Here is an 18,793-nt window from a genome sequence, read left to right on the forward strand (position 1 = left end):
CTGATTTTTGTGTTCTTAGCTACACTTAGACCGTAACCTTTTTCTGAGAGCCTAGACTGCCCTAGAGGGACACAGAGCAGCTGTGAGTCAACACTGTGGAGGAAGAGGCATGACTCTCTCAACACTATGTCTCTCTTGCACTGCCTATGTGTGTTCTGCTCAGAACAGCGGCCTCTACGATTAAGCCCCAAAAAGGGCAAAACGCATCTGAGGAGTTCTCTACAGGTGGAGAACAGGAGCTAAAGCCATCTTGTACCCATCTCATTACATTTATGCAACATTGAGTTGGTGTCTGTGTACAGAAAGCCACCATTTTGTCGAAGTCTACTGAAGCCTGAAAAGTTGATTGTCTTGCACCAGTCTTTCCACATGATGTTCCAACTGACACAGGTTTGGATGGGGCATTTGAGCGGTACTATTTTCATTGTTTTGAGCTGCACAAACAGTTGCAGTTTCATATGGGAGCACGCACATAGGGGAGTCTCATATGGGACTCCATAGGTCCCAGTAGCACATGGCAGAAATATAATGGGAGTGTGATGGCACTTGCAGTTTCTAAAGGAAACACAGAGGAGGACATTTGTAAAAAAAAAAAAATTAGCAAATGAAATTAAGTTATGTTATTAGTATCTGATTTATGCAAAAATGTACTTTAATATCACTTTCATTGTAAATAGTCCACATAACTGCTGACATGGTGGGAGTATGTGCTTTGCCTCAGTTGGATGTACGCCTAAATATGTATTTCTTAGCTGATTGGTTGAAGTTTAACTATTGTCCATATCAAAAAACACTCTACGTATTTGTAAATCCTGACCTGACATACTTCATTAACTACATTACTGATCAAGCCGTAGAAGTTACTGGAAGACATTCCTGATGTCCTTGTATTACAGAAATAATACAAGCGGGAGGTATCAGTCTGTGCCTTTGACATATTTTTGTATCATCGGAGTTTGCCATTGAGCTGTAGCAAATCAATTACTGCAGCCGCTTGTTAGCATCTTGTTATCTGGCTGTCATTGCTGCAGGAAAGTACAGCCAACATGAGGTTATTGTGCACCTCTATTATTTGACATCATGTGAACGTGCATTTAAACGTTTCTCTATCTTTTGAATTTTTATATTTGTGGGTATGTTTTTCATGTAGACAGCAAAATCCTTCTCTAACCCCTAGGTCACCAGAGATATAACAGTTTGCTGCAATTTTTTTTTTATTTCCCCTCAAGACAGTCTTTCTGTTTTCTTCATTTTCACATACTACAGTAATAGAATACAATATATTAAAAATCCGGAACAGGAGTGCTGGTGACCCAAGGTTAGTGGAGACGTTTGATGTTACTGAAATCATCTTACCAAAGAGTTGTAAGGAATGGTTGGAGATGAATAGGAAGTGGGGGGTTGAAGCCAGCGTGGTTCCACTTCTGAGTTGCATATCCTTTCAATGTCCATTCTGAGTAGCACAACAAATGTCTATGTAAGGAGGACAAATAGCACACGACTTAACATTTCTATGCATCAGTGTGCTACAGAATCTTGATGTTTTTTCTTTCTCTTCTAGGGAGAACTGCTGAGTCCATGTCGCTGTGATGGATCCGTGCGCTGCACACATCAACCTTGCCTAATACGATGGATTAGTGAGCGGGGATCCTGGAGCTGTGAGCTGTGTTATTTCAAATATCATGTCCTTGCTATCAGTACCAAGAACCCCCTCCAGGTAAGAGACCGCTCCTGCTACAAATTAATCCTGTCGGTCTGTCTTATGGCATCTTTCTACCAATTCATCTAAGGCAAGCAAGGCTCTAAATATGCTATGTATGTGGCTTACAGTAGGGTCAGGCTCCGTTCACAGACAGGCGTTTGAAATCGCGGGTGGAATCTCTGCAATTCTTTGCGTGAGTTTAAAACACGCTGTTAAAATGTAAAATCGTGCATCAGCGTGTTCAGGTGCCATTCATGTCAATGGCACCTGAAAATGCAAGGTGCTTTTGATGCGATTGAAATGAATGGTATCTGAACGCGCTGATGTGCGATTTCACATTTTAACAGTGTTTGAAATCGGGGGCAAAATCGTGTCAATTCCGTCCACGATTTAAATCGCCTGTATGTGAGTGGAACCTAAACCTTTCAGGACAAGGATCTTGTAACATGAGTTGCCATTTGCAGTTTAATGTGATCTAACCACTTACAAATGTAAATTCTTGGTAAGTCCTGCTTGGGTGTTCCTTTTTAAAAGCAGCAGTATACATCAGTGTTTCTCAACCTTTTTGCAGTCAAGGCACCCTTTATAGTTATGAACAATTTTGAGGCACCTTTTAAAATTATGGACAGTCTCAAGGCACCCCATGATAAAATTTAAAAAACTATTCTAAGCTATCCTAAAAGTTTTACCTAATGCAGCAAACACACACATGTAGTACACCCAATATTAGAGGTGATTTATTTGTCCAAAGCAAATACACTTTTGCACACTGGTACTGACTAGTATCCCAATGTTTCTTTTCTCCCTCAGTTTTTCTCTGTTACTCAGCTGATTTGACTCCATTACTGACAGAGTGGGGAATGGGAGTCAAACAAGGATGTTGTGTAGGTGACCGACATCCTTCATATCAACTGATGGCGTCATTGGTTGTTAGGACACTGGTGGTCTGAAGGTTGTAATGGCGCACAATGAAAACCTATAGCTTTTTTGTAACTGAAAGGCAGGCTTGATCCACCTGCTGGCTTGTATAAATTTTTTGGCCAATTTTTAGGCATTTTGCCAAGGCACCTCTGAAGAAACTTCAAGGCACCTCACAGTGCCTGGGGACCCTGGTTGAAAAAGGCTGGTATACATTACTGTAAAAAAAAGTCTAGATCCCTGGTGCCCAACTTGCAGCCTGAAAACTTACTGTGGGGCCCTTCTGGGCTCCTACAGACAGCTTTCTGTGTTACCCTTACCAAGGTGCTTACTCAAGTCAGTGACGAAAAATATTCCTTGAACTGGCTTCTAGCAATTAAATGACTGCTGTGGTGGTGATCAAGAATACTAACTTGTGACAATATGTTAAAAAAATAATAATAATAAATATTTTTATTCTTTTTTTTAACATGATTTTAATATTATTTTTTTTTTTTAACATTGTTTCCTTTTTTAAAAATTTTTTGCATACTTTCATGAGAGTAGTTCAGTGTCACCATAGTAACACTGTACTACCCTGTAGGGAGGGTGATCAGGGATTTTTTTTTTTTTTACATGTATGCGATCAAGTCTGCCTGTGCCGTCCGCCCACAGTTGTGGTACTGTAGGCGAGCGCAACTGGTTAAGGGGGCTGTAGGTAGCTCAAATGTGGAATGATGTCAGGAACCGCGCTTGAAGCCCCCTGTATAAAAAAAAGTTGACCACCACGGTTATATGTTCGTAAAGTATATCTAAACCGAAAAATGTCATATATTGCAGCTTACCAGTCCTTAGATGTAGTGGCTGCATTCAGTTTAATTTTTCCATTTAGTGGTTTAAAGAAGATAACATTGTTTGCTTCCAGATCATATTACTGAAAGTGACAAGTGTGACTAGAACACTGCATTTCTAGCAAAAACATCCATTTTCTGTAGGTGATAAAAATATTCTTACCCCGAAAAAATGAAAACTTATGCAGCTACCATATCTAAGGACTGTATAAATGAAATACGGTATATCATTTGTCTTGTGCTTGGGTTTAGTTATACTTTACCGTTCGTGAAATAGGTAGCATCCTATGGTGGGCAGAAGATGATGATCTTGCAAGTAAATTCATAGGGTGCTTTTGTCTCATCTTGCACATTGTTATCATCATATAGATAGTAGGGCCAAGAGAGCAGTCAGGAAATGATTGCTTCACAGCTTACAGGGGCAAAAAGGCCATGAGCTCGAGTGTGTATTTCTCATTTTACTAGTTATTTAAGCGCACATTTCAGGTGTACAGCTGAAAGTTCTTTTGTGCTGCAGGTGAGTACGTGTACGGAAAGGAGGGAATATGGAGGAGACTTTGAAATATTTGTCTTCAGTTCCTCTCATAGAATTAGACACAAAAACCTCTGCAAAATGAGATTGCTCAGATGTGAAGGGCAAATTTAAAGCACACCTAAATTCTTAAGGCTAACAATACACAGTCCTCTCAGTGGTCCCAAACATTCAGTAGAAGAAATTATACATTTTGAAAGTAAACAATCAAAAAATTAAATTCCTGGTCACAAGCAGCCTAGACCTTCTACAATGGGAAAAAGATGTAGCCAGGATACCTTCCCATAATATTTCCAGCCCTAGACTGGCTCAGTAGTTTAGGGGGAGAAAATAATTTCTTGAAATGCATATGGAATGCCTTCTCAGCTTGTGACCAAAGGGTGCTGTACAACTATTTTTTTAAATTTATCTTCACAATCTATTGAATCTATGTGCATTTTTTTATTCAAGACTTAATTGCCACTAAGAAAACATAAAATAGTACAGTACACAGAGTTACCACAATAGAAAAGAAGAGCCACTGGCATTCAGTTGAAGATCAAGAATTTACCACAGTTAATTCACATTGAGATTGATTTACTAAAACTGCATGGAGCAAAATCTGTTTCAGATTTATTTGTTATAGCTTAAATGAACAAGCTGAAGTTAGAATTTGATTGAAGTCTATGCACCAGGTATTGCACTCTCCAGTTTTAGTAAATTAACCTCATTGTGTCACATCAGTCAGATACAGCCAACGTTTTGGGGGCCTCTCAGGGTCCCTTTCTCAAGGCAAGACAATTACATCAATTTCTCCCTTGAGGAAAGGAACCTACAAGGCCCTGAAATCCTGGCTGTATCTGACCGATGTGAATAAAGTGGTGTTTGTAGTGGTAGTGTGATGGAATTAAGTAAAATTACCATTTTGTAATGTATATATATGTGCAGCTATTTCTTTCTATATCCTTGCTCAAAATGGCTGCCAGATGCACCCCCTCCCATTGAGTGAAGAATGTGTAATTAAGATGGCGCCTCCATCCGGAGCTATACCCAAGACGATGATGTTTGGTTCCTGGAGGAAGTTTACCTTATATGGACATAACCAATCAGAAGCTTATACATAGCTTAGTGACACTACGCTCACATGACCTATGCACACAGCACTAGTAGTTTGCCTATAAAACCCTCCATGCCTTATTTCAATAAAGGAAGTATCATTTGTCTGAACACGACTTCTAGTGCATGCACTATTACCATACATCAAATCAGGACGGGGGCAGATACTCACTAGACAATTGGTCTACTCCAAAACAGTAGTAAACTGGAAAAAAAATAGAACAAACTTTTCCTCTGCAAGGCAAAGTTATAATGTACACAGAATGTAAAAATTACCTTAAAACAAAGCTCTCCAGTGGCGCGCTGCCACCAGGGCTTCCATCTTCTCCTGTTCTTCCTTCCACGTTCGCGGGCTCCGGTCCTTTGAAAGGCTGAGCCACAATGATGTCACTCCCGCACATGCATGCCGGAGTCACTCTTTACTTCACACAGCTTTGAAGGAACGGCACAGGAATGCCATTCATTAAGAGCGCATCCTCCGGCTGTTACACAAGTAAATATCTCCTAAATGGTGCACATTTAGGAGATATTTACAGTACCCACAGGTAAGCCTTAATATAGGCTTACCTGTAGGTAAAACATTAAAAATTGACTTCACTACCACTTTAATTCTTGATCTTCAACTGGTGGTGCTGGTAACTCCTTTTTTTTCACTAAGAAAACAGTCCGTTTGACAGGCTTATGTATAGTGTTTTACATAGACACACCGGATCTATACAAACGTAGATGTTCTGAGAAACTGCATCCACAAGCATGTTTTATAATAGAAAAGTTTAATATGAATTTTGTTAGGGAATTTCATTGTTTTGTTTTTTTTTATTTGGTAAATGTATTCTGCCATTGGTGCATGCACATGAAATTAGAGTAAACAAGAGAAATTATAAGCAAAGAGATATATTTGATCAGTTCTATTCCACAAACATAATATTACAGACATTCTTGTGACGATGTTCAAGCATCAAGTATTCAAAAGAATGAATTTACAGACAAGGTGCAGATTCTAGCTTTAAAATTTGATTCCACTTTTTAGACAAAAAAAGCATGCTTTGGATTACACCTAATTTTGGTTTTTTTTATTGCTACCAACGTAAAGCTTTATTTGCCATTAAGAAAACATTGTAACAGTTATTTAGCTTAGTTAATTAGTCATAGAGCTACTGGTTAGTTAATGGATGCCTACTGACGCTGCTAAATGTGGTCTGGGCATCTGGGCTGCAATGACCTCTTGTTATGGGTTAAAGGGTAACTGAACTCTAGATACTGTTGCCACAAAGGCAAGCAAAGGTCAAAGTACTAGTCACCAGCACTGCCTGTAATCCCTTAGCAGATGATCTTTCCCCATTACTGACTTACCATATCTTCTTCTGCACTGTGATTCTGTGTAGAGGTGACCACCTTAGCAGAGGTAGTCCTTTGTTTCCTCCTGTCAGAGCATTCAGCAAGCAGCAGAGAAGTAACATCATAGGCAGCAGTGCCCTGGAACTCACAGTTCATATATACAGCTATACAGAACAGGAGTTCTTATGCACCCTCACATACCACGAAGTACACTGCTATTTCTCAAGATGAATTCATGGCAAGGTAACATTTTTAAATATTCATTATAACTTCACTTTCTAAATTCATGTCTACTTTAATTACCTTGATAATCAAGTTCATCACATCCATTGCAGTCTAATTGTTCTATCCCCTTTAGATCTACAAACAACTATGTAGTGCAAAGACCTACATGGTTGGATACAAATTCAATGGATAGGTTAGGTAGGACCTTGTGTTATTTAGTTCTGTGAAACTCAAAAGAGATTGTACAAAGATTGTACAGTGAGATTGTAATATGCATGGTGATGTTTCGATTTGACCACAGTGATCTCTTACTGTTTGGACCTGTGCTGCAACATTACAGCTCTAATATGTACCAAAGAAACAAAAAAAGGAAATCACGCTGATCCCTTGTTCACACCAGTGTGCAGAGAATGAGTTTTTCTGCCACATTCTGCAAGGGCACAAAGAAAGTACTTGTTCTCTATGTGCTCTGCTCACACCACAACACTAGTTTCATGTGCGGATTTTTTCTGCACAAGAATCTACAACATGTATAAATCTCGCTGAAACGTGCATGAAAACTGATCTAAACTCGTGTCTCTGCAAGTGCAATCTGTGCAGTTTTCTCATCAGTTTTTATGCACAAATGGTGTGAATGGAGCCTTAAAGACCCAAGTAGTAGCTGGCATAACAATTAGACGTATTCTGCAACAATAGTATACATATAATAATACAAAATCAAAATGTGAATCCTGGTGCCAACAGAAAAATTATGTAAGTAATAGTCCCAAACATGTGAAAACAGTCCCACACTATGAGTGAAACCGTAAAGGATCTTGATTTCCGCTAATGTCCGTTGATGCTCCAGAAACCATAACACCTTAAAGTGAAGTTACACTCACTCTGTAAAAAAATAAAAGTCAGCAACTACAAAAACTGTAGCTGCTGACTTTTAAAAAAAACAGCCACTCACCTGTCCCACAATCCCACGGTGCCCCTGCTGCAGCCCGTTTTACCGGCTGTCCTGTATTTCAGGTGCCGGCATCTTCAGTGGGAGCACCTGGCGGTGACAGCTTGCAGCTTCACAGCTGGGTACCCACTGCGCATGCGCGAGTAGCACTATGCTTCCTGAATGGCCCTGTCATCTTCTGGGGCCTGTCATGTCTCCCACAAGACTATGGGGAGGGAGGGTAGGAGGACAAATTCCACTTCTGATCGCCTAGGCGATCGCAGCGGAAGTGGGAACGGGTACCTGTCAAATTTGCCCCCCCTGCTCCCCAAAGGTGCCAATCCTTAATGGGCAGCGGGGGACAATCTTTAAAGTGGAACTTCCCATTTTGGGTGGAACTTCGCTTTAAGTGTACCACCACTTTAAAAAGAGTTGCATGTGCTTGTGTATACTTCTTCTTGGAAAACATAAACCACCTTCAGGTCTCCACTAATGGTCTCATGAGCACTCATCTGCATGTAAAGGATAGACCACCATAACATGAAGAGAGAATTGGAAAAGACACATAGCAAAAAACTGTATGAAATAATTTATTTAAAAAAATACTAACCACTTACAACGTTAAAAAACTGAGAGCGCTTGTTACTATAAAACTCCAATCCCTGGAATACTGGACACTTCCTGGTTGCAAGATGTGTGGTGACGTCACGAGTGATAGCTCTGCTTATTTCAGCTCTCACTTACAACAGCAGGAAGATCTGGAATGGGTGGTCCAAGGGTGTGAAAGAGCTTGAGCGGATAGTAGAGTATAGCCTACATCAGCACCCTGTTCTGCTTACAGCAGACGTCCTGTACATACAGACACAAGCCCTTGTCCTACAAGACCAAAGACAGAAGTTCTGCTGAACAGACTACATCTTCAGAACAAGAGCAGGTACAGCTCTGGTCAACAGGATTGTATAATAAACCCCAAATCTAGCCAAAATATTTTTTCATTTTGGATATAGTGAGGGATGGTAAGAGCAGTGGTGGTCAACATGAAAATTATAGAGGGCCTCAAGTGCAACCCACAACACTTTCAGAGGGCTGCAGACAAACAGCAGATGTTATTGTGCACTGTGGTGCATTGAATCAAGATATGCAATTCAAAATGAATGGGCTATAATGCACCTCAACGCCCCCAAAATTTTGGTCCTGCTGCAGTTTTTGCAGTGTATCGTAATTGCACACTGAGGAAGATGAAGCACAGTAGCCTCAGCAGTGGTTTCAGTGAATGCAAAATTAACCCGCGGGTGTCAGTGGATGCAATAATAACCCCCAGCAATGGGAGAATTAACTGGCAATGACCACCATTGTAGGAGGGCTCAGTGGCAATGAAAGTTAAACCCCCCCCCATCTGCATTGTTGGTCAAGGCAATGAAAGTTAATCCCCCCCCCCCCCCCAAACACACACACTTAATTTTCTCTATTGTTAGGCTGGGATTTTACTTGTACTGTGGACAGAGATATCTCCACCAACAGTACAGTCTTCCTTTGAATGCTGAGTGCTGGAACATCACAGTACCCTCAACACCATGAAAGAAAACAATGGCACAAAATATGGCTTCAGCCAGGTTTTAAAGGCCCAGAGTATGCATTTCAGCGTAAAATGTGTGTTTTCATGTGCCAAGCGTTTTTCAGTGCTGCAGAAAAATACATATGCCTAAATCTATAGAGTTATGCAAAATCAGTCTCTAGAATAAGTCCTCATGCACATGTGTGGTTTGAGGCTTCTGGAGCATGGAAATACTACTGGAATTTACATTGGAAGCCTCAAACTGCCCATGAAGCCTTAAAGGAGAAGTATAGCTAACTGCACTCCTGTGACCCGTTTTCAGCCGGTCCGGGCTCTGAAAAGATCCCAACCATATAATTCCACCCAGAAGCCTTGAAGGGCATCTGGCTATGCCTCTCAGAACACCGCTGAGAGCCTGAGCCAGCTGCTTCAGCCCGCTCCACAGCCCAACGCTCCTGTGAGAGCTAGAGGAGCAGAGCAGAGAGCCAGTGACTGGTAGTCATGGCTCTCTGCTCAGAGTGGAGGAGGAGAACTGAGCAATCAGTGGTGTATGATCTCTCAGTCCTGTGTCCAGAGCCTGCCGGGGACAGATGCAGCATTTTTTTTCAGAAAGCCATACTTCTCTTTAAAGTGAACCTGTGCTTCATTCATGCATAGCAAAGCAACAGTATCATTTTAATGTAAGGCCTTGTAACTGTCTAGACCAGGGGTGGGCAACTGGGGCCCTCCAGCTGTTGTAGAACTACAAGTCCCATGAGGCATTGCAAAACTGACAGTTACAAGCATGACTCCCAAAGGCACAGGCATGATGGGACTTGTAGTTCGCCAACAGCTGGAGGGCCACAGTTGCCCACCCCTGGTCTAGACTTATCTTCCCTTCTCTCCCCTGTTGCTGCATTCTCTTATGGGTTGAGAAGACACCCTGTGTAAGTTCCAGATTGCCCCATCCCTAGTAGCACCTATTTACCTTTCCTTTGCTCCACCACTAATCCATTCATGCCCTGAAGTGAAGAAAGAAGTGCTGCGTATGATCAGTGCTGTCATGTGGGAGGAAGGATATCACAAACTCCCTCATACCCAGAATTATGTATGTAACAGTTTTCTGGGTGAATGGAGTGGTGAGGGGGTGATAGTAGGGTAACTATAAGCAGCTGCTGGGAACGACATCAAAGTAAACTTGTTGCTTTCCCCTGCATGGAAAAACTAATTGAAAGTGTGCTTTTCATGGTTCAACATAAAAAAGGCTTTTGCTACATTCCCCTTTTCTGCTGACATAATTTGGCCATGCAAGCACTGCCTCTATGTCATTGTGGTGATGCATTTGGGGTAGGGAGAGTAAATAAAGTTTTTGAATTCCCTGTAATATATATTTTTATATATATATATATATATATATATATTTTTTTTTTTTAAGAATCAAGAGTTGCACGTTAACACAGGTAAACGATGCAGTAACCCTCTTCGAAGCTCAGGTCTGCCATTAACCATGAATTTATGTGACTCTTCTTGGCATATGTCTGACTATTGATATTGATGCTTTTGTAATGGTTACATTTAACTATCTTCCTCACTTTTCTACCCAAATAATTTTTATTAACTGTTTTATTAAAGTGGACCTGTTATTTCATTTTGAAAGATAGAACACTATTAAAACAGCCTGTGTGAAAGCCTGAATGCACTGTACCGTTAATAACTAACATCATTCTTTTTCATTTAAATGGCATTATTCAATGATCAGTTATGAATTCTAGGTAAGAAAAACTGACATCAGAAATGTCTTTGTTAGAGATTTCCACAATAGTCATGTCAAGCTAAGATGGTCAAACACACTTTAAGGAACAATAGGTTATAAGAGGTAAGAGCAGATAATAAGATATAAGACTGTCTTCTATATATATCTCCTTCCATAAAGGGATTACTTCATTAAAGATTACTAATTCTTAAAGCTGAACTCCGGCCTTATCTTTAATCTTGCACAGTTGTACAGGCTCCTCTCCTGCATTGAAATGGCTTACTCTGTTTTCACTGTGCTCTGTGAGCTTCTCAAAGTGTGCATTAGAAACACTAATCGAGCAAACTTTATTTCCTGGTTGGAAGATGTCCAGCATCATCGAGGCCAGTGTTTCCAGTCGGGGCGCCCTTGAAAACTATTTTCAGTCACGAGGCACCCCTGTCCAAGGTTTGGTTCACGTTACTGTGTGTCGAAGAATGCACATGAAATCACGCTCATTCCTGACATGCAGACAAATGCTCTGCTCTTTAGGGGTACCCCCATACATTGGCAAACACGGGGTGTTTTTGGTGTGGTGCAATTTGAAAATTAAGGTCAGGGATGACTTTCCCTGCATTTGAAATGAATGGGCTGCCCTACACACAGTCACACAGATATGAACCAAGGGCCTGTTCACCTGTGAGGTTGGAGGGTGTTAAAGCCAAGCAAGTGAGCTGCTTTTACCACCCCTAACTGCTCCCCCTTTAGCTGCAGAAGCAGCAGCTGGGGGTATACACATGCTGTTGCTGCAGCTGGAAGTACAGTTGTGTTCAAAATAATAGCAGTGTGTTGAAAAAAGTGAATAAAGCTCAAAATCCTTCTAATAACTTTTATTTCCATACACATAAATTCATTGGGAACACTACACATTCTATTCCAAATCAAAACATGAGAAAAAAGATATCAAATTTGTGTTGTTCCTCTAAAAAAATTGAAAAAAAGTGAATATTAGACTGTTAAAAAAATAGCAGTGTTTGTATTCTTCTTTACAAACTCAAACATTCACTATATAAACTGAAAAATGTTTGAAGATTTTGCTTTCCTTTGAATCACTTAATGAATATTTAGTTGTATAAGCACTGTTTCTGAGAACTGCTGTACATCTGTGTTGCATGGAGTCAACCAACTTCTGGCACCTGTGAACAGGTATTCCAGCCCAGGATGATTGGACTACATTCCACAGTTCTTCTCTATTTCTTGGTTTTGCCTCAGAAACTGCATTTTTGATGTCACCCCACAAGTTTTCTATTGGATTAAGATCCGGGGATTGGGCTGGCCACTCCATAATGTCAATCTTGTTGGTGTGGAACCAAGATATTGCACATTTACTGGCGTGTTTGGGGTCGTTGTCTTGTTGGAACACCCATTTCAAGGGCATTTCCTCTTCAGCATAAGGCAGCATGACCTCTTCAAGTATTCTGATGTATTCAAACTGATCCATGATCCCTGGTATGCGATAAATAGGCCCAACACCGTAGTATGAGAAACATCCCCATATCATGATGCTTGCGCAACCATACTTCACTGTCTTCACAGTGTACTGTGGCTTGAATTCAGTGTTTGGGGGTCGTCTGACAAACTGTCTCCGGCCACTAGACCCAAAAAGAACAATCTTACTTTCATCAGTCCACAAAATGTTGCGCCATTTCTCTTTAGGCCAGTCAATGTGCTCTTTGGCAAATTGTAACCTCTTCAGCACATGTCTTTTTTTCAACAGTGAGACTTTGCGGGGGCTTCTTGCAGATAGCTTGGCTTCACATAGGCGTCTTCTAATTGTAACAGTAATCACAGGTAACTTTACACCTTCTTTGATCCTCCTGGAGCTGATTGTTAGCTGAGTCCTTGCCATTTTGGCTATTCTTCTATCCATTCGAATGGTAGTTTTTTGTTTTCTTCCACATCTTTCAGGTTTTGGTTGCCATTTTAAAGCATTTGCGATCATTTTAGCTGAGCAGCCTATTATTTTCTGCACTTCTTTATATGTTTTCCCCTCTCCAATCAACTTTTTAATCAAGATACGTTGTTCTTCTGAACAATGTCTGGAACGACCCATTTTCCTCAGAATTTCAGAGAGAAATGCACTGTAACCAGCATGTACAACATTTGCTGCCTTCCTTCCTTAAATAAGGGCAATAATTGCCACCTGTTTTTCAAAGAATGAATGACCTCACTAATAGAACTCCACACTGCTATTATTTTGAACATGCCCCTTTCAATTAGTGATTCAATTACAGAGAATCAGCAGCATGCATGTCATGACTGTTGGGTCTGTTGGATTTCTATGACTCTACTACACCTGCTAGTAAATTATTTGCCATGTAGAAATATCATCTCTACCAAAAACAGTGATTGATCAGGTTAGGGATATCTGACTGCTATTATTTTGAACACAACTGTATACCTCCAGGTGAATGGGGTTGAACTACAACCACCCCGCAACTGTGTGCGCATTGCACGCAGTTGTGAAGTGGTGATTGATGCTGCTTTTTATGGGTTAAACTAGGTGGGGAGGAGGCAACATATTGCCTCTTTAGCACCTGTCAAATGCCTCTGAAAAATGATCTGAGCATGGATTGCTTTTCAGAGGAGCAGCAGTCCTTGCTGCTATTACGAACAAGTCTTAAAAAAGCAGTTCTGAAATGTATACAGCATTATGAAAAGTTACAGTACCTTAGCTTCCATCACACAGCCGGGTACTGCACTCTAGGGGGAAACACTGAGGACAGAAGACACTCTCCTCTTTGCTTCGCTTTCTCCTGCTGACAGCTGACAGTGTGACAGCTCCCAGTGCTGATTTACAGTGCGGCTGGGGTTCGGGAGCTCTGGCTCAAGTGACAGCCATTCTCCCCACAATACCCCTGAAGACCTCTGGTGGCTCCCTGGGGTGCCGGGGCACCCCGGTTGAGAAAGGCTGATCTAGGCCTTTCCTCTTCAGTCTTACTGTCTGTGGTTTGCACCTTTCATTCAGTGGATTTAAATCCTTACAAACATCACATTTGAGTGTGACCTAGGGCACTCTACATGCAAATGCAGTAGGTCTAGGAATGCCCACTTCTTCATACGTACCCACACAGCATTTGTTGTTTGCATAACTCTTCCCATGAGCCAGCTCACTGCTTGAATCAGGGCTAAAGGTTGTTGAAAGGAGTACTGTGGGTGCTGTGATGATTTCAGGAAGCTATGTACAGCACCCTGCTTACCACTCTTACAGACCATGATCTGCCTGCACAGCGAAGCACAGAGACACAGTGATGATATCACTGGGTCTAAAATAAGGTATTTAATGAAAACAGAAAGGTTTTATTTAAAATGTTATTAGCATGTTAACAAGGGAGAAAGAATAAACCAGAAGGGTAAAATATTAGCAAATTAAAATCCAAGATTTAATAAGCTTTGGCAACCAATGAAACAAGTGAAAGCTTTCCCCTTACTTCCTGTCCCTTAATCAGCAGGCCAAATAGACAGAGTGAGTCAACCCAAAACTCTGTCTAAAACGTATTGCTCTTTTTTTAATGAATAATGCCAAGTGGTTCAAGGGCAACATTATTCAATAAACTGGTATTGTAGCAATAACAAATGAGCCATTGAAGTTCACCTTTGACTCTGGGCTATCTATAGCTCCACGTCTCCAGAAATGCTATTCCTATTTTCCTGTGAACCCTTAAAATGGTCGTAGAGCTCTGAAATGAAAAATGAACAAAGCACATCCCTCTGTAATGTGTACTAGCCTTAATCCAAAGCACTGAGTGTGGTTCCTCTCAGGAAATAACTCCCCCACCCTTCCCCAACACCAAGCAGGTGTCTCATAGCCTGAACTCTGTATGATTTTCTATGAGACTGTATATAAAGCGGTGTGTCCCTTCCCTTCACTCAAATTACAGGGAACTCTATGATGCTGTAGCTCTGCAACTCCCCCCCCCCCCCCAACACACACACACACACCTCTGCTGCTGATAAAAAAACTTTGATCTGCGTATTAAGAACTGAGAGAGGCTGCAGATAAACAGGTACAGCAGGATTTCATCTCTGTGTACCACCTGAGGCTAGTCAGTTCATTGGTTACATGTAAGGGTATATAACCACTTGGCAGGTAGGAAGGCTCCTGCGGTAACCATTTATGTTCAGGCCAGAGGCTGTGCATCTGAGCAGTTATCCTCTTCCTTTAAGTCTTTGAGCACCTGAACTACCAAAATGTTAATTTGCCACTGCAATAATCTAAAACTGCTTTTTTGTTATCAGGCACCATAAGGTGCTACTGCAGACCTAAATTCTAACAGCTTGGGGGCCCAGAACACTGCAAGTTCACCTTGAGGGCCGAAGTATAGCCAAAAACTATTTTTGTAAACTTGCACAGTAAAAATATGTTTCCTCCAATGAAGTGTGCTCCATCTTTGGCTGCTGCGGCGTGTGTTAAAACTGTTACTTTTATTCAGTTTGCACTGTTGTCAGTGCTGAACATCCAATGCTGAGACCTGGTCATTGCAGCTGCAGTATACGTATTACAAGAGGTAACAAACAAACAAAGGATTTCCCAGCAACACTTACCAGCCAGCCTGCAAAACAACCAATTTGGCCCTAACAGTTTAAGTTAAAAACAGAGGGTTTTCTTTGTACACATTTGCAAATACATGCTTAAAGCAATTATAAAGGTTATTTTTTGGAAAATAACAAACATGTCTATACTTACCTACTGTGTGCCAATGGCCCCTGCTTGCTGTCTCAGCCAATGAGGAGGCAGAGATCCTGGACAGCCGAGGCTGTCATTCACTCATTGGTTGTGATTGATGTCTTAGCCAATGAGGAGGAAAAGTCCCCAGACAGCAGAGGCTGTTGAGAACGTCTCTGGATTGTGTTGGGGCTCAGGTAAGTATTGCGGGGGCTGGGGGTACTGCTGCACACAGAAGGTTTTTTCCTTCATGCATAGAATGCATGAAGGTAAAAAACGTTAAGCCTTTACAACCACTTCAAGCCACAGCCACACGCCAAGCGTCCTCTGTATACTGTGGACCTAACTCTAAAATTTACAGAGCCTTCATAGTAGGAGCACATATATCAATGGATAGGTTAAGGGCAGGAGTGCCTGGAGGAGCCCATCTCTTCTTAACCACTTGCCTACCGAACACTTATACCCCCTTCCTGCCCAGGCCAGTTTTCAGCTTTTGGTGATGTCGCACTTTGACAATTGCACGGTCATGCAACACTGTACCCATATGAAATTTTTATCTTTTTTTTTTAGACAGATAGAGCTTTCTTTTGGTAGTATTTAATCACCTCTGGGTTTTTTATTTTTTGCTAAACAAACCAAAAACAACTGAAAATTTTGAAAAAAAAAACATTTTTTCTTAGTTTTTGTTATAACATTTTGTAAATAAGTGATTTTTCTCCTTCACTGATATGTGCTAATGAGGCTTCAGTGATGGGCACTGATAGGCTACACTGATGGGCACTGATAGGTGGCACTGATGGGCACTGATGAGGAGGCACTAGTAGATGGCACTGATGGGCATTGACAGGCATCACTGATAGGCAGCACTGATAGGCGGCACTGATAGGTGGCACTGACTGGCACTGTTAGGCGGCACTGACTGGCACTGTTAGGCGGCACTGTTAGGCGGCACTGATAGGCAGCACTGATTGGCACTGATAGGCGGCATTGACTGGCACTGATAGGCAGCACTGACTGGCACTGATAGGTGGCATTGGTTGGCAGCACTGATAGGTGGCACTGACTGGCATTGATAGGTGACACTGAAAGGCAGCTCAGATGGGCACTGATATGTGGCATTGATATGCACTGGTAGGCACTGATATGTGGCATTGATGTGGCACTGCATAGCACTGGCAGCTGGCATTGATGAGCACTGACAGCTGGCATTGATGGGCACTGACAGATGGCACTGCTGGGGCTACACTGATCATCAGGGCACACTGACCATCAGTGCCCTGATGATCAGTGTACATGTCCCCTTCAAGGATCAGTGTACATGTCCCCTGTCAGCGTAACAGCTCGTGAGTAGAGAAATGCTGATAACCGGCATTTCCCTATTTACATGTGATCAGCTGTGATTGGACACAGCTGATCACATGACCGAGCCGACATTTTCGGCTCTTTGCGTTGATCCAAGGGACACAGCGCACCACCGATCACCGCGCTGCGTGCTCCCGGTACCATGAATACGCGGTTAGAGTGGGAGGACGTCATATGACGTCCTTCCAGAACGAGAGAACCGCCTTGTGCCCGTCATTACCTCATATGGCGGGCGGGAGGCGGTTAAAGGTACAGGGACGCATAGGACAACCAGTTGTAGCAAAATGACAAAAAAGGCATCCATTGCGTCCCTGCAGCCAAATTAGCCAACTGCACAAAATATGGCAACCATCCCAACCTATAACCAGCATTAGCAGTAAGGTGCACATGGGATGGCAATGCAGATCACAAATAAACAAAGGAATTCCCAGCAACAATTACCAGCCAGCCTTGGCCCTGTCTAACAATTTGCATTTTGTTTGCACACATTTGCAAATAAAGTGCTCAGCATATTGAGTACACCCCAACATTTGTCAGAAAACCTTTACTTTCCTTTTAGAATAAACATTTTTTATGGGACACTATACTACAGATATACTCCCAGAAATGTGGAACATTGATTGCGCACACAAAACAGTATTTTTCCTAACAAATTCATTCAAGACCATGTTGCAAAAATGAATACACCCCAATAAAAGGAGCAAAGCTAAATATTAGACAACAAAATCCTAACTAACAAGAATTCAACTACAGGTCAGTCTAATTATTCATTAAACAGGTGTACAGCAGACAGCGGATTATAAAAGGGCATTACTTAACAAAGAAAACCCCTTTCCATTTCATGCTGTCAGCAATGGCACCACTTGGAAGGGAAATATATATTGTGGCCTGAGAAAGAAAATAATTTCTTTACACCAAAATGCTACAAAAAGATCAGCAAAGCTTTACTTATCATTCAGAATACTGTAACAAAAGTTATACAAAAATGTAACAAAGATGGAACTGCAACCATCTCAAAGAGACGTCCAGGCCATCCACGGAAGTTAACACCTTGACAGGAGCATCTTCTGATGAGAAGGATTGAAGAAAATCACCATGCAAGTTCACTGCAGTTAGCTAAAGAAGTATAAAGCCAAACTGGGGTGATTGTTTCCCGTGACACAATATGGCATACACTGTAGAGGAATGGCATGCATGGGTGTCGTCCACGAAGGAAGCCGCTCCTAAAGCCCATGCACAAAAAAGCCAACCTAGAATATGCCAGGGCCCATGGTGAAAAAGAACACTACTGTGACTCTGTACTCTGGAGTAACAAGAGCAAGACAAATGTTTTTGGAACTGATGGCTTCAAAACTGTATGGCGTTGCAAAGTTGAGGAGTATAAAGAAAACTGCATGGTGTCTACAGTGAAACATGCTAGTGGCAGTGTCCTTCTGTGGGGCTGCATGAATGCTGCTGGGATTGGGCAGCTGCATTTCATTGATGGCATCATGAATTCACAGATGTACTGCTCTATAATGAAAGAGAAGATGCTACCATCACTCCGTGCTCTTGGTCGTCGTGCACTTATCCAACATGACAATGATCCAAAACACAGCTCTAAGGCCACTGATGCATTTCTGAAGAAGAACAGGGTGAAAGTGATTCCATGGCCAAGCATGTTTCCTAATCTGAACCCAATCGAACACCTATGGCGAATTCTGAAGAGACAAGTTGTGCATCACTCTCCATCCAGCATCCAGGCTCTAAAAGAGGTCGTTCTTGAAGAATGGAAAATGTCACCAACTTGTTCATTCCATGTCTAGAAGACTTGGTGCTGTCCTTGCAAATCATTGAGGTCATACAAAATACTAGATGTAGTAGTTTTTGTT

The 18,793-nt window shown here is 41.7% G+C and overlaps 1 protein-coding gene across 1 annotated transcript in view; it reads left to right on the forward strand.

The window, feature by feature from the left end:
- The window catches only part of MARCHF9 (membrane associated ring-CH-type finger 9), a 208,564-nt gene that overhangs the window by 157,648 nt on the left and 32,123 nt on the right, over positions 1 to 18,793 (forward strand). Inside the window, exon 3 of the mRNA XM_089692739.1 lies at positions 1,562 to 1,717. Within this exon, the coding sequence (XP_089548865.1) occupies positions 1,562 to 1,717 (156 nt within the window). The remainder of the gene's footprint in view (positions 1 to 1,561; positions 1,718 to 18,793) is intronic.

This window comes from Staurois parvus, unplaced genomic scaffold (genome assembly GCF_062004578.1).
Source record: "Staurois parvus isolate SC_StPar_1 unplaced genomic scaffold, SC_StPar_1.0 ptg000023l, whole genome shotgun sequence".
Taxonomy (NCBI): Eukaryota; Metazoa; Chordata; class Amphibia; order Anura; family Ranidae; genus Staurois; species Staurois parvus.